This window comes from Bufo gargarizans, chromosome 4 (assembly GCF_014858855.1).
Source record: "Bufo gargarizans isolate SCDJY-AF-19 chromosome 4, ASM1485885v1, whole genome shotgun sequence".
NCBI classification, from domain to species: Eukaryota; Metazoa; Chordata; class Amphibia; order Anura; family Bufonidae; genus Bufo; species Bufo gargarizans.
Genome location: NC_058083.1, coordinates 393,851,920 through 393,876,009, shown reverse-complemented (window position 1 = coordinate 393,876,009; position 24,090 = coordinate 393,851,920). Strand labels below are relative to the sequence as shown.

The 24,090-nt window shown below is 42.0% G+C and overlaps 1 protein-coding gene across 2 annotated transcripts in view; it reads right to left on the bottom strand.

Annotated features, from left to right (window-relative positions):
- LTBP1 (latent transforming growth factor beta binding protein 1) overlaps nt 1–24,090 on the bottom strand; it is a 365,237-nt gene that overhangs the window by 23,603 nt on the left and 317,544 nt on the right. For both annotated transcript variants that reach the window (XM_044292462.1, XM_044292464.1), the window contains 2 exons: nt 10,122–10,244; nt 5,301–5,444 (listed from right to left, as the gene is read on the bottom strand). In XM_044292462.1, the coding sequence (XP_044148397.1) occupies nt 5,301–5,444; nt 10,122–10,244 (267 nt within the window). The remainder of the gene's footprint in view (nt 1–5,300; nt 5,445–10,121; nt 10,245–24,090) is intronic.

Sequence of the window (24,090 nt, the reverse complement as noted above, 5' to 3'; positions counted from 1 at the left end):
TTGGCTTCAATTTACACCTTGTGGTGTGTAACTAAGCTATTTATCAAGTCCCATTAGACACATGCTTATTTCAGACCTTGGATTTCTTATAATTTTCAGCCTTCATGGCTATATAACAGGTCATACAATACAGTAAATCAGTTGCTTTTTTATATGCACAATTGCTCAATTGCTTGGCTGGGAAAGTGCACAAAACGTATCAAATCATCAACTGCAAATTCCTAAAGAAAGATGATCAACATTCTAATAGAGACCAGACCGTGCAATAAACTGGCAATGGACAGAGGTGACAAATTTTGCCAAAAGAAACAGCCTCATTTCATTATATGTCCACATTCTATCTGTAGAAAATTACATTTGCATGAAACGGCACGTGCTTTGAGTTTAGAAGTTCAAAAGGCAACTGGGTTCTCCTCCTGGGGAATATTCGAACATATGTTCTTATTCCATTATTGTAATTAATGTCATGTTAAAGCCACAGCCATGACAATCTACAAATCATGTACCGAGGCCTTTGTAAATCCTTCATAAATTATTCAAAATACTAAAGGAAAGTTTCAATAATGAGGAAAGCAGATAATTTCTTCTCTGTAAACCAATTTTTAAGATGACAGGAGACACAACAACTGTCTAACCTTATACTTCAAATGTGCAGCAGGTTACAAAATAAATGATGCTGAGCTGAAAGTAAGAAAGCATGAATGAACAGTTACTGTCTGAAAACACTGACTGTAAATCTAACTGCTTCGTGTCTTCAAGTACATATACAGAAGAGGATCAAGAGTTATGGGGGCAGTCCAACCTTTTTACTTCTCTGTCTTTGCTGAACTCATATACTGCATGCATGACGGCAGTTGCCATTAGATGATCACATAGGTATTTCTAAATGTAGAGATGCAGCAGCACTGACTGTTCCATGGAACAATTCTAGGATGAGAGAAGTGGCGGTTCCAGCAGTGTAAGGCTCTAGTCTGTGAGCCCCAGATCAACCAGAAGAATTAGAATAATACTGCAGCAGTCACTTGTCTTCTTTGCTATAGTTGAGAAAGTTTATTCACCAAAATGAATGCAACGTTTCGACTTCATACAGCCAAGCTTGACAAAGACTGTAGGAAGTCAAAACGTTGCATTCATCTTGGTGAATAAACCTTCTCAGCAGCACTGACGGTTCCATAGAACAATTCCAGGATTAGATAAGTGGCTGTGCCAGCAGTGTAAGGCTCTAGCCTGTGAGACCCAGATTAACCAGAAGAATTAGAAGAAAACTGCAGAACGCAATTCTCTTCTTTGCAATAGTTGAGAAGGTTTATTCACTAAAATGAATGCAACGTTTCGACTTCCTACAGTCTTTGTCAAGCTTGGCAAAGACTGTAGGAAGTCAAAACGTTGCATTCATCTTGGTGAATACATCTTCTAAACTATAGCAAAGTAGACAAGTGAGTGCTGTGGTATTCTTCTAATTCTTCTGGTTGATCTGGGTCTCACAGGCTAGAGCAAAGTAGACAAGTGAGTGCTGTGGTATTCTTCTAATTCTTCTGGTTGATCTGGGTCTCACAGGCTAGAGCAAAGTAGCAAAGTGAGTGCTGTGGTATTCTTCAAATTTTTCGGGTATTTCATTAGCATTTCATTTCAGAGTCCCTTGGAATCCATTTTGCCATTAATCAAAAGCAATTAAACTCTGCCAGAATAGTGCCATTGTGAACACTGCTCTGTCTGTGTGACTCTGACAATGGCAGAAATAGGTCAACTCCACTGACTAATATTGGGGTCCTTTGGGTTCCATGGATTTATTGGTTTGATGGGAAAAATGATGCTGAATGCAGTCGCTATTCTTCTGGTCAAAAACTATGTAATCTGTGACATGACATGAATAAATATGTATTCATTTATTTTATGTTGGAGTTTGCTTCACAGCCATAAATAATTCAAATTTTTGGAGTTACACTGAAAACTTTTTGAAATATGTTCTAAGCTGGTCATACACATTAGACGGATTAGAAGAGATCCCACAGTTTTTAACTGGCTCTGCCAACATTCTTAATAAACCATTGGCAGCATGAGATTAAGGTTACATACAAGAAATATCACTGAAGCACTTTGACAGCGTGAACATGGAGAAGAGTCACAGTGGCAGCTCCCAACCAAGTTATGGTTGATTGACCGGTCTCTCCTTATTTTCAAATAACAAGAGAATAGAGACCTGTCAATCAAGCTGAGCAGGCAAGAAGAACATGGCAGGAAGCCACCCCATGACTATTCTTCCAGTTTCCAGCTCTTTTTAAAATATGTCTTCACTGAAATGCTGTAGTGTAAAGCATACTTCTGTATGTATGTTTGTAACTGTCTGTATTTAGTGCTGGTTTGAGCAGCATGAAGCTCCTGACAGAAGGTGGAAAAGCACAATAAGGACCTTTGCAGTAAACCAAAAAAGTTATTGCTTGTCAGTTTCTTGGCTGTAGTCTCTTCCTTTGTACACCTGTGGTAAAGAAGTCTACCCCCAGCCCCAACACAAGTGGAAGGATGCGCTCCCTGGACTTTGTGTGACTGTCATGGCCCATAACAGGTAGGAACTAGTGTTAGGGAACACTCATGAAGGCGACCTTGACGTGGTGAGTGGCTTATTACACTTTGGCCAAAATGTACACCAATGCCTTATTCAATATCCAGCATAAAGGCAGGGCAGAGTGCTGGTTGCAGAGTGCGATTGCATTTGTTTTTTTGCATTTAGATCTGTATTTCGCCATAGCAATGTGCACCTGCATACTGGGTTGTGTGGGCTGAACTCCCCACAAGTGGAAGGATGGTTTCACACATGTGTTTTTTAAACCCCACTGCAATATTTAATGCAGTTCTAGAGACAGTCAGAAGTGGATCTTCCTTTATACAGTATTTCCTTTTAAATCTACTTCTGGCTTAAAAAAACTATAAAATGATATGAAAAAAAAAAACACTATCAGCGAAACCACCAAAACTGGTACAGAGATGTTAAGATAAATAAGGTATATCTGATAACATGAAGCATTGGGATGTACGCTTTCCATCAAGAACACCCTCCAGTTTAAAAGAAATCTTCTGGCATTCCACTGATTTATGGGTGTCTTCGCACACAAAACCCCACTGATAACCCCCTTGTGACAGGTCTCATGAGAGACACATATAATACCCAAATATCCATAGTTAGAAATGTTCCGAAATTCTGTTAACAGATAAGCTATGGTCCAGATTTGAGCTGATCTGAACAATCCAAGCCTATTAATTAAGAACTGTGAAATAAATACATGCTGTCAACAGAATCAAAGGGAGAATTTCCGAAAATCTAAGACTAAGTGCCATAAAATTACACATTAGCCAACAGGGCTAAATAAGTGCCTGTTACTGTCTGGCAGGCAGAAAGGAGGTACTGTGTGCTGCATGGAACCAATTTATCTACTTTTCTTCTTAAAAACAGATAAGGGGCTTGTAGTTCTGAATTGGGAATAGTAAGCTTGTTTGCATATAAGCAGCTAGTCAGCTGAGCTCAGTTATTTATAATTTTCACGCATTTACCCCAACAAAACACCTTTTATTTTCATTTTCAATTTCTATTTCAGCTTTTGATTTCCTTTATTCTTCACAAAAACTACTTAAAGGGGCTTTCTAGGTTCCTGATATTGACAATTATCATCAGGATAGGTCATTAATATCTGATCAGTGAGGGTTCATCACCCTGCAGCCCCACCGATCAGCTGTTACTTGCATCCTCCAGTGCTAACACTTTGAAAGGAATAGGAAGCGCAGATCCATTCAAAGTGTAATGGCCATACCAGGTTACTGCTGCTCAACTACTACTATGGCCACTACACTTTGAAAGGAGCTGTGTTTCCAGTTCCATTGAAAATGTTATTTCCAGCACTGGAAGCTACAGAAAAACAGCTGGCAGGTGGGTTTCAGAGTATCTGACCCTTACCGATCGGATATTAAGGACAGGTCATCAATATCAGAAGCCTGGAAAACCTCTTTAATTTTAGATCTCTTACAGAGTTAGAGATATGCAAAAATACTTCCTATGGCCACAAAAATGGTTAAAAAAAATACACCATCCCTTTACTAATCTCGCTGTTCTTCCAAAACTGCTGCTCTGAAGGTACCTAGATCCTGCTATGCTTCACTTCATGCCCCTGCCTCGAAAAGGCAGGACATGGCTGGGAATGCCACTGAAAACCCACCTCAGCCAAGGATTGGATGAGGAGCATTACCGGCCATATCAGGAAGTGGAGCACAGTGGAGACCTGAGCACCACTGCAGCGGATCAGAGAGGTGAATATAAACTACCTTATTTTTTTAATTCCTAGTGTCCTTTGTTTCCCCAAAGGTTGCTGTGGTAAGTCTTGTTTTTGGGTTTTTTAATACAATGGGTTACCTACTTATTCCAATTCATTACTGTTGATTAATGTAAAATGCACAGGCAGCTGTTAGCACGTATGTTAGGTATGCCCTAATGGGATAACACAGATGATCAGTATGGGTGGATGAACAGCTACTAAAAAGAGTTAAAAGGCCATTTTCTAAGTTCTCTCCAGTCACATCTGACATTGTTCTAGGATGGCGGTTGTCAATCAGAGCCACTTCACTCCAGATGAAAGAGTAGGTACAACTGCTGTGCCCCTCAGGCATAAATGCATGGCACTGGTCATTAAGTACAAGCTTCGAGCGACGTACATTTACAGCACTTAGTGACACTCCTGACAGGTTTGTTTTAGTAAAAAACGTAAAACCGTTAAAGGTAGAACATCTATATAGAAGTCACATGTGTTTCTAGCACCCCATGCCACGATTAATTGTGCATAGTGCTGCAGAGACAAGTAAGTGTGGCTTCTATAGTTATGTTCTAATTTTAATGGATATACAGTAAAGTGATATTTTATACACCAAGTCTGAATGCTGGACCTGTCTCCATCCTGTGGCTCGCCAACAGTTCCAACAATACAACTCCCTGCATGCTGGGAGATCCACTGAACTAAACAGTTGTATTTTTGCATAATGTAACCATGCAATATGGGTGACGCAGATTATACAAGTTGGCACACTGAGTTTTTTTTCTTACAGTGAGAAAAAATATATACGCCCTTCTCCAATATATGCCATATTATTGAAGCTCCTCCTACTAGGGTTTCAATTGAGAATAAAGATGTTATTTTAACTAACAAGTAAGGCAGTTTTTATTCCAGTATTTCTCCAAACCTTTGGAAATATGCTTTAATTTTAGCATGAATTGACATTATTGTATCTGTGAGCAAGTCTATGGAAAAAACCTATCCTACCTGGCATGTTGCGGTATTTGCATTGCCCAGTCATTGGGTCATATTCCTGGTTATCATCAGCACACAGGCAGAGGAATGAACCATCCACGTTTTCACATCGGGCCTCACCACATACTCCGCTCAGCATTTCACATTCATTTACATCTGGAATAGGGAGAATGGTTATTGGGACACATTCCTTGCTACTGACAGTTCTTTCTTTAACCATACGTCCTGTGCCAGCAAAGTCTGCTAGAACAGACAAGCCCCCTAGTGCCCAATTAAATCCTGCTGAAATGAATAAAATAAACAGGAGATTTCTCATACTGCTGATCCTACAGTTGTAGAGAAAAGGCTAGCTATGCAAAATGTCTGAATATGAATATGTACATCGTGATATATGGATTGCAGACTCTTCAGTAAAAGGGGTTCTCCGGGAATTAAGAAAATGAAAATGCTTAAATATAAATTTATTATAAATATATTCCCAAATACCTTTCATTAGTTGTAATAGCTTGTTTTGTCTGGAGATAAATCTTTAGGAGAAATAAAATGGCCACCGTCCTATCAGTACACACAGAACCTGTCCTAATCACACAGGAGGACAAGCTACTTCACAACACTGAGCTAAAGAGCTGCCTCGTCCTCCTTTCTGCTTTGCCTGTCAGGGATTATGATTAGTGATGAGCGAACTTGTGTTTTCAAGTTCGGCGTACAAGGTTCGGGTTGTCTAAGAATCCCGTTATGGATTCCCCTACCACAGACCATAATGGAATTCTATGATGGCATGCATCACGGAAGCCTATAAGAGGTATTCCGTTATAATAGAAGTCTATGGCACTCACAATACATTAGTAAGTGCCTGCTATTAACATTATCTACATGATAAATGCTATTCGCTGAAGTGAGACAACCCCTTTAAAAGCAATAACAGCAAAGAGGTGATAATGCTAAGCACTGTACACACTGACAACATGGTCACCTGTGTATAGGGGATAACTTGAAACAGCTGGAATAACTCTTTAACAAAAAGATGCCAGGTTTGCTAAAAACATGGCCTAAGAAAGGTGACAGGTGTTTAGTTTTTTTGCCCCTTTGGCCCTTAAAAACTAGGATTATGTAGTTACCCGTACTTTGAAAACCTATCATACTACAGTAAACTATTGATGTAAAAACCATATAACCCAAAAAAAGAGCTATATAAGATCTAGAGAATTAATGATAAAATCATACTTTATACACTTTTCAGTTTAAGGGGGTGGGGCGTCTCGTATTATTGTAAGAAGATTCATATCATCCTAACCACGGGCAGCAGGAAACTGACCAGATCCTTCATTACATGCTGCCAGGCAAAGAACTGGGTACCAGAAAAAGTGTCCACTGGGAAGCTTTCTTCTGGCTTCTTTCCAACTGACGCAGCTTGATGGACAGTTCTGTATATGGTAAATTGGTAGACATCTGTCTGATCCAAGCAGGGAGAGGGCAGCCGTCTAGTGGGCAATTCTCTTCACCTGGCAGCATTTGAGAGTAAAACCTTGGTAACTGGAAAGAAGGAGCCTGTCGGTATTTCATGCTGCCCATGGTTAGAGTAGCATGGGTCTTCTGATATGTTCAGTAATGTATCTTTCAGTGAATGCAATTTTTTTTATCCTCACTATATCCTTGAAGAATACCTTGTGCTCTATAATATTACACAGCAACCTAGTAAGTTTATAAATAGAAAGCTCTCACTAGTATTTGCTTTATAAGGCTACTTTCACACTTGCGGAAGGACGGATCCGACAGGCTGTTCACCATGTCGTATCCGTCCTTCCGCTATTTCGCCGTGCTGCCGCTCCGTACCCATTGACTATAATGGGGACAGGGGCGGAGCTCCGGCGCAGCACGGCGGTGCACGGCGAAAGCCGCCGGACTAAAAAGTCCTGCATGTCCGACTTTTTAGTCCGGCGGGTTTCGCCATGCACCGCCGTGCTGCGCCGGAGCTCCGCCCCCGTCCCCATTATAGTCAATGGGGACGGAGCGGCGGTCCAGCAGTACGGTGAAATAGCGGAAGGACATATCCGACATGGTGAACAGCCTGTCGGATCCGTCCTGCTGCAAGTGTGAAAGTAGCCTAAGATGCACTAAAAATAATATACATAATCATATTTGATATCCATGTAATCAGGAGAAACACAGTAATAAATCTAGAGGTATTTAGAAGTAAAAACCCTACAGGTATTTTAAAATTGTTACAGGTTAAATTAGAGAAAACTGCAATTTGTTTCCCAATTTTTTTTCTTTTTGTATGATTTAAACATGGATACCTATAATATATACCACTAAATAAAAGAAATATATCTACTGAAACAAAAAAACATACATAAAGGGATACATAAAATTTCCACAAATAATGTGTTACATAGCATAGCTGCTAATTTTGCTTCGGTCATTAAGGCCCAGAATACATACAGTCTAATGGTCCAATACCAAGAGAAAGCAGATATTCTTGTTTACTCAGTCATCAGTTTCTCATATACAGCAGAGGTTACCCAGCGGAAAAAAACCCACTCAGGAATCACATTATTGAAGATGGCATGGTGACCCAATATAGGAAAGAGAATTTCCTGTTTTTACTTGGCTTTATCATTATTTTTTACAATATTTTCCTTCTCTACTTACTGTTACTCTCGAAGTCTATAAGTCTAAATCCAGTACAAAAGTAAATGCTTACACCCATACAAATACCTGTCTCCTTATGTCCTTACTATGGAGAGGGAGGGTGAATAGCTCTTTTTCTATGAGAACAAAGAAGGATCCAGCTCACAGAAAGTTTTTTTATTTCATGCTTCCCCGATTAGGGCTTTCCATGGCAACAACTAATACATCCTAATGCACCATGAATGTAATGTCTGACAGTTTCCAAAAGGTCAACCACATAGCTTTGTTTTGATACAGTTGGCAGATTCTATTACATTGTAGGGCACAGTTTATAAACTTAAAAGTTATGCCACTAATCAGATGAATGCGTGTTCCAATTCCACGCCATTCTGGAGAAATGTGAAAAAAATTATTTCTGGAGCATCTCGTTCGTATACACTACATTACGGGATTACTGGCTCCCTTGCTATGTACACCTAAGGCTTAGCTTGTCTAAAGGCTTACATAATCTGTCCCTGTGTGATAAGCATAGTACTATGGATGGCGTAGTTACATGTTATATCAAGTGCATGTAATATAGATGTATACCATTGGGAATTTTATCATTTATGTTCTATATTTTACAAAACTGACCAATTTCTTTAATCTTGAACTCTTACTTAGGACTGGGAAGACAATGTTGGGTATAGTGCTGTAACTATATATATATATATACAGGGGTCGAGTGGAGGGGGAACGCATGGGAACGGCGTTCCTGCACTTTTTTCATGGCAGGAACGCCGTTCCCTTTCAGCCTCAAGCCAGGAGAACACGGCTGAATCAGATTCACAGGGGGAGACGGAGTGCACTGTGCAGGGCAGGTTAAGGGAGGAGGGGCGGCTTCAGTTGAGAGGAAGCTGTCTGTGCGGTGCCGCTGCCTGCGACTCCTCTCATGGCGCCCCGCCCCCTAATGACATCATCTGTCATGTGTATGGTTGTACACTAGGTATCAGTACACTAGGTATAAGTAGAAGTCTTAGTTTTTTTTTTTTTAAGCAACTACCTCAACAGCTTTTATGGCTGTGAGGGTAAATGCCTTGCCTGTAATGTGTAGAGGTCATGAGTTCGAATCCCAGGACAAACTTTTCTAAAAGTATATTTTTTTTTTTATAAGACTTCTACTGATACCTAGTTTACTGATACCAAGTGTACAACCATACACATGACAGCTGCCCACTGTGTATGGATGTAGCAGGGCTGGGTGTGTTGGGGCAGCTGTCATGTGTATGGTTGTACACTAGGTATCAGTACACTAGGTATAAGTAGAAGTCTTAGTTTTTTTTTTTTTAAGCAACTACCTCAACAGCTTTTATGGCTGTGAGGGTAAATGCCTTGCCTGTAATGTGTAGAGGTCATGAGTTCGAATCCCAGGACAAACTTTTCTAAAAGTATTTTTTTTTTTTTATAAGACTTCTACTGATACCTAGTTTACTGATACCAAGTGTACAACCATACACATGACAGCTGCCCACTGTGTATGGATGTAGCAGGGCTGGGTGTGTTGGGGCAGCTGTCATGTGTATGGTTGTACACTAGGTATCAGTACACTAGGTATAAGTAGAAGTCTTAGTTTTTTTTTTTAAGCAACTACCTCAACAGCTTTTATGGCTGTGAGGGTAAATGCCTTGCCTGTAATGTGTAGAGGTCATGAGTTCGAATCCCAGGACAAACTAAAAGTGTTTTTTTTTTCTTTTTCTGATACTTCTACTGATACCTTGTGTACTGATACCTAGTGTACAACCATACACATGACAGCTGCCCCAACACACCCAGCTCTGCTACATCCATACACAGTGGGCAAAGTTACCTACAGTAGAAGTCTTATATATATTTTTTTTTAAGAAGCAAGCTAGACAGCTTTCATAGCTGTGAGGGCATATGCCTTGCTTCTGCTGTGTAGAGGTCATGAGATCGAATCCCAGGACAAACTTTTCTAAAAGTGCTATTTTTTTAATTTATTTTTTAGTCCGCAGCGACACAAATTACAGCATGCTAGATTTTCTGTGCTTTTTTATTTTTTGGAGGGGGGGGGGGGGTTGCAGTGGATCTTGGGTGAGTTCCCACACTTTTTTTCCCAGGACTTGACCCCTGTATATATATATGACATATGGATGCATCAACTTAAAAAATCCACAGAGGTGTTAGACAAATGCATTAACTTACCCACACAGCCTTGTCCATCCAGTGAATCCTGGTACCCCTGATAACAGAGGCAGCGATATGAACCATTGGTATTCTCACAAAACCCTTGGCTGCACAGAGTGCTATTAGTACATTCATCAACATCTGCAAATGAGACACAGGGCAAGTCAAACATGCACACAGCAAAAACTAGACATGCATTGTACCATCTCAAACAATGTTTAGATATTGCTATATGTCTCTTTTCCTCTTTGGCATCAAAAGTGTTACACTGGCCATACACAAGACAAAAGTTGGCTGGAATAGCTGACAAGCTACATTGGATGATCTCCTCTGTCAAAAATGTAATCGGCAACACTGGAAAATTTCAGCAGTTGTCGGCTAAAATTGCACGTTTATAGGCCAAGTTTGGCTGATCATTTACCATCATGCTCAAGGACCAGGGAGTCCGTCTTAAAAACTGACTCACTGGTTGGCTAATTTATTTTGGCAAGTAGCTAGTGGGATAGCTTGTGGAAACGATCCTATGCAGTCAATCATTGTCTGAGGTGTACGGCCAGCTTTAGTTTAAGGTATATAAGCAAGTGTGCGTAGCGTAGAGTGTTCTGACTGTCCTGTGCTAAGCACAAAATAAAGGTGGTCCCACACCAACCAAAGGTTAAAAAGTCATCTGGTGACTGACACAGCCGTAAACATATTAGTCCAAATTGGAGTTGTTGAAATACCAAATTTTTTATTCGGTTTCGATACCATGAAAAAGTATTACGATACTCTATACCATTCGATACCACGCGAAAAAAATAAACCAAAAAAGCCACGTGCATTACGCATTTTAAAAAATGGCGAATCGCGCAGTTTTTATTTATTTTTTCTGCTCCGGCGTTCACCGCATAGATTTTTTTTAAATATTTTAATAGTTTGGACTTTTCTGACGTGGCAATATGTAATATGTTTATTATTTATACATTTTATATGTGAAATTGGGAAAAGGGGGTGATTTATACTTCATATTTTTTATTTTTTTTTACTTTATTTATTTTTACACTTTTTATTTAATAACTATTTCCCCCCTTAGGGGCTAGAACCTGGGATTTTTTTCATCCCTTGTCCTATTCACCCTGATAGAAATCAGGGTGAATAGGACTTCACACTGTCCCTGCTGCTCTGTGCTCTGTGCACACAGCATCAGGGATGTTACCATGGCAGCCAGGGCTTCAGTAGCGTCCTGGCTGCCATGGTAACCGATCAGAGCCCCAGGCTTACACTGCTGGGGCTCCGATCAGAAGCTGCCACTGCACCACCAATGAGGGGGAGGGGAGAGGACCCTGTGGCCACTGCCACCAATGATTTTAATACTGGGGGGTTGAGAGGGGCCGGTGCATGATTTTAATGGGATGGGGGTTGAGGGGGGGGGGGCGCACTGTGCCACCAATGATAATTACAGGAGGCGGGTACTGGCAGATCAGCGGCAGTTAACCCCTCAGGTGCCGCACAGCTCCCTGTCAGAGGCAGGGTGCCGGCAATGCGATTCTGCTGCCGGCACCCGCCTCCTGTATTATGTGTTAGACTACTTTTCCTGGGTCCAGACTCCAGACTTTAAGTATTAGGCTACACAGAGCGGCGCCCAGCGATGTCCCAGCACTTACTATTAGTCCTGGGTGCCGCTCCGTTCACCCGCAGTGCCCCATTACTGTCTCCTCTCCTGCTCCACATGCTGATTACTATCGGAGCGATGGGGAGGAGACATCAGCTTCACTAGTGCTTCTTCCTGCGCTGCGATTGGACATCGCTACAGCCAGGGAGAAGGAACGCCCACTAGTGAAGCTGATGTCTCCTCCCCATCGCTCCGATAGTAATGAGCATATGGAGTAGGAGAGGAGACAGTAATGGGGCACAGCAGGCGAACGGAGCGCGCGCCCAGGACTAATAGTAAGTGCTGGGACATCGCTGGGCGCCGCTCTGTGTAGGAAAAGTCGTATAATTGGTGGCGCAGTGCGCCCGCCCCTCCTCCGCCCCTCTCCCCGTTCATTGGTGGCAGCGGCAGCAGCAGCAGCACAGGGGGGAGGGAGGACAGCTTCCTTCTCCCCGTGCTGCTGAGAGAACATGAGCGCGCCGACAGCAGCGCGCTCATGTTCAGAGATACTAGACTGCACAGAAGCGCAGCCCAGTATCGAAAAAATGGAAATCCCGGTATCGTATCGATACCGGGACAAAAGTATCGATTGGGAATCGAAATTTCGATACCCGCAACAACCCTAGTCCAAATTGGACATTACAGTTGTGCAAACTGGTCATATGTGTTCAAAGAAACCAGAAGATGCATGAAAGATCTTTCTGGGAATGTTCTTTCAATTAAAGATCTCTGTCCATGAATGATCTTTCTTTCAATTAAAGATATTTTGTTTGAGTATTGGCTGTCATTGGTTATCCAAGAAACTCATTCATTTTGAAATTTCACAAATTGTTTTAATTAAGATACTCTGCTTTGATCAACCACTGCAGTATGAATTAAGCAGTAGATCACACTCCGAGAATAAATGGAGTGGCAGTGCAAAGCATGACCATTCCTTTCAAGGGGGAATAGGGATCGGTAGGGTTTCTAGTAGTCGGATCCACAATGATCATATACTTATCACCTAACGGCCTAACCTGTGGATAAGGAATACCGTAAGTTAAAAAGTTGGCAAAATCTTTTTACTATAATATGTTCATGGTAATAAAAGTAGTTATGTTTATAACAGAGCCAGTACAGCTTTGCTAGATCCATTATATAAGTTGATCTCAACAAATTTTACCCATGATGGAAACGAAAAAATTAGTGTGAACAGAGCCTAACTTAGTGGCCTTCTGCTTTAGCTCATAGAGGGGGGCCCTGAGAAGGCAACGTCTTTCAGTAAGTCATTGAGGTTAACTACAGACACTCTTGAAAAAATAATTTTTGTCCTTCTATCATGCATTGTTACCGAACAACAGAAAAGCTGCTAATCTTATGCTATAAAATATAAACAAGCCACATGCAATGACGGAATTGGTAAAAAAGACAATACTTCTAACACATATTTTCAGCTACAGACAGTATTTAAATACAATAACTTGTCTGCATAGTAGGTTTAATACAATATTATTTTGACATTTTTTCAAATTTAGATAAATCACACATAAATACCAATACTGAGATAAATAAAACCACAAGCACATGAAATGTGGAACCTTTCAGCCGATAAAATGATTAATAATCTGTATTAAGATTTCTAGGCATGCTTTGATTAGAACTCCATATGGATCAAGAACATATATTTCTTTTTCGTCTGCGCTAGGTTATTTTATTGAGTGGTAAATGGTACAGATGACGCCTCAGAAAGGTACAACAATAATATAGTGCTGATTTATGAATATAAAGAATCTAAAAAGTTAAAACTCAAGACAAATTGCTGCATTAAAATATCCTGAGGAGAGACTAACACACTGAAAACAACTTAATATCTTCTGCATGTGAACATTTTCATTTCTGACTTTTTTATTTTATTTACCCAGTGTGTCCCCCAGAAGTCAAAAAAGACCATCAGGGGACACTTAAACTTCATTTCTTAGTGGAACACTTCCAAACATTTCTCCGTTATATGCACCTCTATCTAGTATGACCCAATGTAAGTTCATACTAATTCAAAGGCTCCTACCAAATCATCTGTAAAAGTTGGCAGCTGTACCACTACAGTAGCTGTTAAAAAGTTAAATGTCTTCCATGCAGTCCCAACAGTAATTGAACTTTGCTTCCCTAATGCTCTACTCTTCCTCAAAATGAGCTTTATTTTTCTTTTCCTGCACAGATGTATTCTGAGACTTAAGACAGGAGACTACGAGCATGAGATGTATTGTTTAATTCAGATAGCAGGCCTGTGGTAAGGGTCTTTTAAAAGCAGAAAACTATCTAACAGATGGAAACAAGATCAACATTAAGTCTAAGTATTTCTTTTCCAACAGCTCTCTAGTGAATCCAAAGTCAAAACCACTTTACAGCAGTTCTCAAAATACCAGTCAGGATAGATAAATATTCAGCAGAAGATCTCTCGTCAACTTGGCTTAAAGTAGCTCACAAATAGAGCCAGGATTTTCTTTAAAAAAAAAACAAAGAAAAAAAAAAAAACTAAAAGGCCACTAACGGCAGACAGTAATTTAAGATACAGTATTTTTCGCCATATAAGACGCACCTGCCCAAAAGACGAAACTAGGTTTTTGAGGTGGAAAATATGAAAAAAAATATTTTGAACCAAAAGGTGTGCTTTTGGTGGGTTTTGAACTAATAGTGGTCTGTGGATGACACTATTATGGAGGAGATCTGCGGATGACACTGTAATGGGGATCTGTGGATGGCACTGTTATGGAGGGGATCTGTGGATAACACTGTTATGGGGATCTGTGGATGGCACTGTTATGGGGATCTTTTGATGACACTGTTAAGGGGGGGATCTGTGGATGGCACTGTTATGGGGGGATCCTTGGATGGCACTGTTATGGGGGATCTGTGGATGGCACTGTTATGGGGGATCTGTGGATGGCACTGTTATGGGGGATCTGTGGATGGCACTGTTATGGGGATCTGTGGATGGCACTGTTATGGGGGATCTGTGGATGGCACTGTTATGGGGGATCTGTGGATGGCACTGTTATGGGGAGGGGGATCTGTGGATGGCACTGTTATGGGGAGGGGGATCTGTGGATGGCACTGTTATGGGGAGGGGGATCTGTGGATGGCACTTATGAGGGGGATCTGTGGGTGACACTGCTATATATGTGTCATCCAAAGTCCCCCCCCCCCCCATTACAGTGTCCCCAATATACAGGGTCCGCTCACAGCAGTCTTTATATCTAAACTGTAATCATCCTTAACCTCTTAGTAACATTAGTTAAAGTAGCGCTATCCTGTGTACTAGTACTTACTATCAAACTCCCGTAGCATGCAGGCCGGCAGAGTAACGTCACTCACTCACGTCACACGCCTGCTCCGCCAGTTTCATAGTAAGTACTAGTACATGGGATAGCGCTACTTTAACTAAAGTTACCAAGAGGTTAAGGATGAATACAGTTTTGATATGAAGACTGCTGTGAGCGGCGGGGCCCGGTGTAAGAGTACAGTGACTGTGCCCCTCCGCGATACCAACAGCATTTGCCGGCCTCCAGCCCCTCCTCCCTCCCTGCTGATACATCGCCCCGTTGTGCAGCATCGCAGCCGGCAATGTATCAGTGTTGTTAGCATAGTAAAAATGGCAGCATTTGCCCCATAAGACGCACTGCCATTTCCCCCCCCCCCCACACTTTTGGTGGAAAAAAAGAGTGTCTTTTGGGGGAGAAAAATGCGGTACATTCAGTAGCTATGGGCTCATTGGCCCTGGTGCTAGAGTTCAGCTTGGGCCCCCCCCCTACCCTCAGTGCTTTGTGGCCCCCACCCCATGACATGCCAAATTCTTGGCCTAACCCCTTCCCTCCAGCCAGAGGGGTAACTTAAGCTTGACCAGCATGCACTTTCTATAATGCCAGCGTCTTTTTATGTGGCACAAGGGTCTTTGGGCCCCTTCAGGCTCCTGGGCCCGGTAGCGACTGCTACCTCTGCACCCCCTATTGCTACGCCCCTGGGTACATTATATACAGTTTACACTTTTTTGTGGGCAAACGGTAAGGCTTTGTTCACGCTGGTCATGATTTCTGTCTCCTACTTCTTACAACACACTTTCCCCATTCTTCACCCTCATCCCCCTGTAGGGGAATGAGGTCTTACCTGCCAGTCGGCCATGTTGTCCTAATTTGCCATCTTACATCTCTACCTCAAAGAAGCATCTTGTCTTTAACACTAGCTGTGAATTCTAATGTGTAGTGTTCATGGTAGAAAAAAATATATATTTGGTAATCAATTATAGGAAATGTCTTCTCACAGAAGTAGCCAAGTCTTAATACTGACCATTTGAAAAGCAAGATGCTCTTCAGACTGGTAATGGTGTCCCACTGATAGATTAATGTACTCAATTGATCCTTCTAAAATAGGGTGTTGATATTTTTACCTAATATGCCTAATTTATGCAAGTGATGGTGACAAAAGTTAGTATCGGTTTTGGATTTTTTTTTTTACTAATATACTTTTTTTTGAGGATTTGAACAAAGAAGAAAGTAAAATCAAAGGTTATACCAAGAGGTGTAGCTTCCCTTATGCATATTCATTTTTTGATGTCGTCGTACATATGAATAATAATGTTCTGTTGTCATCATGTACATGAATAATAATGTATTGATAATGTCATGTTTGAAAGCTATTGATGTGAGACTGCAATATTTTAAGCTATGTTAATGATATGCCTTTGTTATCCTGGGCATAAAAATCCACTGTTTGAGAAAAACAGGTCGTCATTCCCTATTTGGTTAAAGGTTCTCAATTTAATTTTAGCTCTATCAATTCCAACAGACATCAACTGGGAGAAAGTAAAGGACTGCAGTAATTCAAGTCTCCTCCTACTCTCTCCTATATAGAAATAATTAGACTGTACAGCCTATAACAGAATGAAGTTAAATAGCATAGAGCACACATGTATTAGATTTAGATTAGACATCTGCATTACACACTAATGTGCATATGCCTGGATGTTTTTAAATGCATCACTGGGGTTACGCTTAAACTCACTTATTTTTTATTTTTGGGGGGGTGGCAAGGTTTTACCTTGAAATTTGGACTGTTGAGTTTTTATACTAATCCATAAATCACCTATCCACATGATAGTTTGATCACTGGGGGGCCCATCCGCAGCACTGAAGAAAACTTAGAATAGAGAGGGGAGCCCTACGGACAGATTGGAGGACAACTTAGAATGGAAAGGAAGATGACTATGCAAGTTACTGCTCCATTAAATGTCTACTGATGGATACAGCTACAGTGAGGAACAGAAGTATTTGAACACCCTGCAATTTTGAAGGTTCTCCCACAGAAATCATGGAGGGGTGTCAAATTCACATCGTAGGTGCATTCCCACTCTGAGAGACAGAATTAAAAACAATTATAATCAGGAAATCACATAGCATGATTTTTAAAGAATATATTGTTCTTGCACTGCTGAACATAAGTATTTGAACACCTGAGAAAATCAGTGTTAATATTTGGTACGTTTCCTGTAGTTCTTGACCAGGTTTGCACACACTGCAACAGGGATTTTGGTCCACTTCTCCACACAGATCTCCTCCAGATCTGTCAGGTTTCAGGGATGTCGCTGAGCAACACAGAGTTTCAGCTCCCTCCAAAGATGTTCTATTGAATTTAGGTCTGGAGACTGGCTAGGCCACTCCAGAACCTTGATATTCTTCTTACAGAGCCACTCCTTGGTTATCCTGGCTGCGTGCTTCGGGTCGTTGTCATGCTGGAAGACCCAGCCACGATCCATCTTTATTGCTGTGACTGAGGGAAGGAGGTTGTTGCTCAAAATCAAACAATAAATGGCCCCATTCATCCTCTCCTTAATACAGTGCAGTCAACTGTCCCCTTCGCAGAAAAGCACCCCCAAAGCATGATGTTACCACACCCATGCTTCACAGTAGGGATGGTGTTCTTAGGATGCAACTCATCCTTCTTTTTCCTCCAAACATGACGAGTGAAGTTTAGACCAAAAAGTTCTACTTTGGTCTCATCTGATCACATGACTTTCTCCCATGCCTCCTCTGGATCATCCAGATGGTCATTGGAAAACTTCAGACGGGACTGGACATGGGATGACTTGAGCAAGGGAACCTTCCGTGCAATGCATGATTTGAAACCATGACGGCGTACTGTTCTACCGACAGTGACCTTTAAAACTGTGGTCCCAGCTCTCTTCATGTCATTGACCAGCTCCTCCCTTGTAGTTTTGGGCTGATTCCTCACCTTTCTTATCATCAGTGATACCCCATGAGGTGAGATCTTGCATGGAGCCCCATTCCGAGGGAGACTGACAGTTGTCTTTAGCCCCTTACATTTTCTAACAATTGCTCCAACAGTTTTTTCAATTTTCACCAAGCTGCTTGGCAATTGCCCCGTAGCCCTTTCCAGCCTTGTGGAGCTGCACAATTTTGTCTCTGGTGTCTTTTGACATCTCTTTGGCCTTGCCCATGGTAGTAGTTGGCGTCTGACTGACTGTGGGGTGGACAGGTGTCTTTAAAGAGCTCAGACAGGTGCTACTAAGTTAGATAAATGAGTAGAGTAGAGGTGGAATTTTTAAAGGCACAGTAACAGGTGTTTGAAAGGCAGAATTCTTGCTGTTTCTCAGGTGTTCAAATACTTATCTTCAGCAGTGCAAGAGAAATAAATTCTTTAAAAATCATACAATGTGATTTCCTGATTTTTGTATTTTTATTCTGTCTCTCAGAGTGTGAATGAACCTACAATGTGAATTTCAAACCTCTCCATGATTTCTAAGTGGGAGAACTTGCAATATCACAGTGTGTTCAAACGCTTGTGTTCCTCACTGTATATACAGCGCTCAGCTACTTCGAGAGGAAAGGCATATGCTTGACCTCCACTCCATTCAAAGGTTGAATAGTGAAAGCCTTGAAAATCCAGTACTTCTTAAGTTTTATTATCCTGCATAACAATTTACAGTTTGAAAATTGATTGTTGTTGGACGGCACTATTGTGAGAAAGCTATTACAAAGCCAGTCGAGTTTTGCCTTTTTTGAAAACTTTTCTGCTGTCTCCTATTGACTTTGGGTTGACACCGAGGGTGTTCCCTTGGAATTGACCCCTCTCATTTTAACACCTGGCTTTACTAAACTGGTATTCTGTTACATATTCCAGTTTTCTGGGAAAAGATGTAGGTCTTTCTTTGGTGTAAACATTTAGAATAAACTTGGCCTACATTGTGAGAGAATTTCATGTTACTGCTCAGTACACTTGTGAGAACTAATGGGCAGAAAGTATGTTTTCAAAGTTTTAATAGACACATAGACTTCATGGATATGCGGACACCCACGTACATAGCATTTGTGGTTTCTGTTTTATACTCCATACTACAAACATTTGTGGTTTGGATAAAATTTTACCAGAAATTATGAACCTTTTGTTTATGACCAGCTTCATGTGTATTTGCTAACACATTCTATATTTGTATAGGGAAAGCTAACTTCCATTCTGCAGACACAGACTTATTATTGGCTATAATTTAGAGCTGAACATCTTAAAGGGGTTATTCTGTGACACAAGTTCTCAAAATAAATCCAAAAAAGATATTACTTTTTGCACAAATAATACTTATTACACAGTCTTAAAACAACATTTATTGCACTAATCATAAAATGTACCAATGTATCTCATTATAAACCCCCAATTCCATATAAATCTTTGTCAAAAGTGCTAAAAACAAAATAACCGAACGCTCCAAATAAGAATTTAAACCGGAATGAGTTTATTACCCTCTGTAACAGTGGCTGCTGTGCGCCGCTGTTCCCCTGCTTAACGCCGCGGTCTCGGGCACCGTGTTCAGCAGTGATCTGCTGCCAGTGCTTCCCCATTCACCGCTGCAGTCCTGGGCTCTGTCCGTGTAGGTACTGTAGTTCCAGGATCCGCTCCACAGTTTCTTTTCAGCCCTGGCCACAGTATGCTTGCTGCTTGTTCCCTGCAGCACTTCCTTAAGGGCCGGCGTGTGTCACTTCCTGTGCTTTATGGGTTAGATCATGTGACCTCGCTGTCCAATCCTAGCCCTCCTGCACATATATAAGTGGCTCAGCCCCCTTCCCAGATGACTTAGTGTCAAGGTCTTCTGTCCTGCTAAGGTTGCTGTTATCTTTGCTTGTGTTCCTGTGTACCTGACTCGTGCTTGTGTTTCTGGACTCCACTACCTGTTCGATCCCTGCCTGCTTGCCGTGACTCGCCTGTTGCCGAACTGGATTGCCTGACCTGTACCTGTGCCACCTGCCCAGACCTATTGCTTGTTTGACTTCACCTCTGCCTCATTCTTTGGTCCTGCACTGTTGCTCCTGGTTACGACTCTGCTTGCTGACTACTTCTGTACCTCTGGTACCTTGCTCAGGTACCTCCTGGTCCGCCTTGACCAGCTGCCTCGTGTGCCAATCCTCCTCAAAAGGTAGCCACCTGGTGTTTCCCTCAGAAAAGTCTATCCCCACCATCAGGGGTACTATAAAGATTGAGGGGTTCACTTAGACAATGCCCTTAGAGGAGGTAGTACACGTGGCACAGTTGGTTCACTCCCGCTGGTTTGTGACACCCTCCCACTAAAATTCAGTTGTATTTTTCTTCATAAATAAGGGAGCAGTGGGCATCTTGGGTCTGTAACCCTATGCAGGAACCTGTCCCTATTTTATCCCTAATACACTCTGTCCTCTCAACATATTACTTTCACGGATTTGTCCAGATTTAATCAGGGGATTGGGTTTATAAGTGCCTGGGTAATTGCTTAAAGAAGGGCCAGTATCCAATAATCGAACTTATGCAGCATTAAAGGGGTTGTCTGGTTTTAGTAAGAAATCATTCAACATTGGGCAATAGCCTTCAATAAAGAATAGAGCAGCATATACTTTCAAGATCCAGCACCGCTTCTCCCAGCCAGGCTCTGTTTACCCAGCTGTGACATCATGTCAACACCACATGACAACCGCAGCCAATCACCAGCTTCAGCGGTACAGTGAAGAGGTGAGCAAATCGATTTGTTCCAAAGCTTCATTTTAATGCTGTACGGAGACCTGTCTCTGTACAGCATTAAAATGTATGTGCCTCACAAAGGGAAAATTTGTTGAAGTCGGTTGAGACTTTGGTGAATAACATTGGGCTTTGATGACTTTTTAAAGCAGGAATCCGAAGTCGGCTTTGCTACCAGTTGGCACCTCAGTACCAAAGCAGACTTTGGATTCTTGTTTTAAAATGTTTTTAAAGTCATACAGGTCTCCATACAGCATTAAAATGAAGTTCTGGAATGAATCGACTTCAGATCTTGGATCGGAAGCTTGATTCGCTTACCCCTAATGTATATAATTGTGGTATATATGGTCTTTGCCCAGGTCAATATATTACCATATTTTTCACCCCATAAGACGCATTTTTATTCCCACAAAAGTGGGGGCGCCCATTAATACCGGATGATTGGGAAGCGGTGAAGGCTCCGTACTCCCTGCTTCCTGGTCCTCGGCTGTCGGCTGTGCACAGCGTAAGGGCGCTCTGTGACCTCACGCTGTGCACATCAGATCAAAACATAGCCGACAGAGGAGGAAGAAGAAGAGCACTGGAGCAGAGGAGCAGTGGCGTCCGGAGCAGGAGAGATAAATGTTTTATTTTATTTTATAAAACATGAGGCAATATGGGGCTGCTGGGGGCTGATCTGAGGCAATATGGGGCTGCTGGGGGCTGATCTGAGGCAATATGGGGCTGCTGGGGGCTGATCTGAGGCAATATGGGGCTGCTGGGTGATGATCTGAGGCAATATGGGGATGCTGGGGGCTGATCTGAGGCAATGGGGGCTGCTGGGGGCTAACATGAGAGGCAATGGGGCTAATATAAGAGGCAATGGGGGCTACTGGGGGCTGATATGAGGGGGCTGCTTGCGGCTAATATGAGAGGCAATGGGGCTGCTGGGGGCTGATATGAGGCAATAGGGATGATATGAGAGGCATTGCGGGCTGCTGGGGGCTGATATGAGGCAATTGGTGGTGCTGGGGGCTGAAGAGAGGCATATGGGGGTTGATGAAAGGCTGCTGGGGGCTAATGAGAGGCATATGGGGGCTGATGAGAGGCATGGGGCTCTTATCGGAGTTCACTTCTCATTGGGGTCTGATGAGGTCTGATTGGGGGTCTGATCTGAGGTCTTGTTGGGGGTCTTATTAACATTGGGGGTTTGACTGGGGCTGTTAGCTGAGGTCTGATTCACATTGGGGGTCTGTTTGGTGGTCTGACCTGAGGTCTAGTGAAAAATATTTTTTCTTATTGTCTTCCTCTAAAAACTAGATGCGTCTTATGGGCCGCTGTGTCTTATAGGGTGGAAAATATGGTAATTCTACATCGACTTTATGTGTAAACTTATCCTTGGATGTCGGTTTTAGATGCATGTTTGTTCTGAAGCTTTTTTTTTTTATTCTTCTTTGTCCCAAAGGAAGGTAGACATATTTGTCAACAGTCTGTCAAGAAAACTGCAGTTGTCTGCTGTCAGGAAATATATGGGTTTGGGCGGCACTTATTTCTCAAGGAGTCAGCTCTGTGTTTTATAGATTTTTTGTTTTGTATACATTTTCAGCTTAAAACCTGATTTTGGATTTTTCCAATTAGGGTACATTCCCACGACCTTATGTGTTTTGCGGTCCCCAAATTGCACAGATACCAGCTATGTGCATTCCGCTTTTTGAGTAACAGAGGTGCCGGCCCCAAATAGAACAGTCCTATCCTTGTCTATAATGCGGCCAATAATAGGACATGTTCTATTTGTTTGCGGAACGACCATACAGACATGGAATGCACATGGAGTAATTTCCATTTTTTGCGACCCCATTGAAGTGAATGGTTCCACATACGGGCGGCAAAAAAACTTAATGGACTTGGGAAAAAAAAAAGTTTGTGTGCTTAACCCCTATGGTGATTTTAGGAACATATGCAAATATAACTTTAGGCCTAAGTTGTAAGTATGAATTCTGTACATTATGTTGTCACCGCCTGGCCCTGTCAATCAAAGTAAAGAGAATGCGGCAGTTTCAGAGAGAGCTGAGCCTCTAGGAGTAACTGCAATGCCCCCGATGCTCTTAGAGGTTGATTTTTACATATTAAAACTTCATTTATTCAGTAATGTGGGCACATATGACGATGGGACCAGCACAGATAGTGTACCTTCAGCTGCCAAGAGCACATGCAACATGTCAGTTTCATAGGTACAAATCTGCTGACAGATGCCCTTTAAAGGGTTTCTACCACCAGATTTGGTGCTATTTAGCTGACTGACACTAGCGATGTGCTAGTGTCAGCAGTCCATAACAGTGTTCTTACTTATCATCTGTCTGCTGCCGTTCACCTTAAAAACGTACTTTTATAGATATGCTAATGAGCCCCTAGGTGCTATGTGGGCGTCATTAGCACCTAGAGGGCTCTGTTCACTAACCATTTCAGCCGCCCATTGCGTCCCTCCAGCCCGCCCCGCTGCTGTTGATTGACTTGAAACTTCTTAGTATCTCGTACCAATTCCCGCGCCTGCGCCGTGCGCTTCTGTATTCGGCGCAGGCGCAGTGAGTGAATGCCGCGCTCCTGGTGCCGGCTTCTTCACTGTAACGTAGTTGGCGCAGTGAGGAAGCCGGCGCCGAGAGAATACAGAAGCGCACGGTGCAGGTGCGGGAATTGGTACGAGATACTGAGAAGTTTCAAGTCAATCAACAAGAGCGGGGCGGGCTGGAGGGACGCGATGGGCGGCTGAAATGGTTAGTGAACGGAGCCCCCTAGGTGCTAATGACGCCCACATAGCACCTAGGGGCTCATTAGCATATCTATAAAAGTACGTTTTAAGGTGAACGGCAGCAGACAGATGATAAGTAAGAACACTGTTATGGACTGCTGACACTAGCACATCGCTAGTGTCAGTCAGCGAAATAGGACCAAATCTGGTGGTAGAAACCCTTTAAGCTTTTATTTTTGGGAGGTGTGGTGCATATAACTTTCTGCTTAAAAACACACTTTTACCCACTAATATAAACTTTTATGCAATTTTTATGAAAAATGACATTTTGATATACAATTGCATGAAGGCTACATTTATAAAGTGCTTAGTGGCATTTTAACAATGCGCCAGTGTCTACTTAAAAAAAATATATGGATATGGGGGTTAGTATGATTTTTTTTATTTATTTCATAATTTAGGTTTTATTTGTACATGTCAAAACTGTGAAAAATGCCCTAGATGCAAAATGTCTTCACATCCTGGTGACGAAAGAGCTAATATAGGCACAGTGCCTTGAAAACGTATTCATACCCCTTGAATTTTTCCACATTTGTTGACATTAC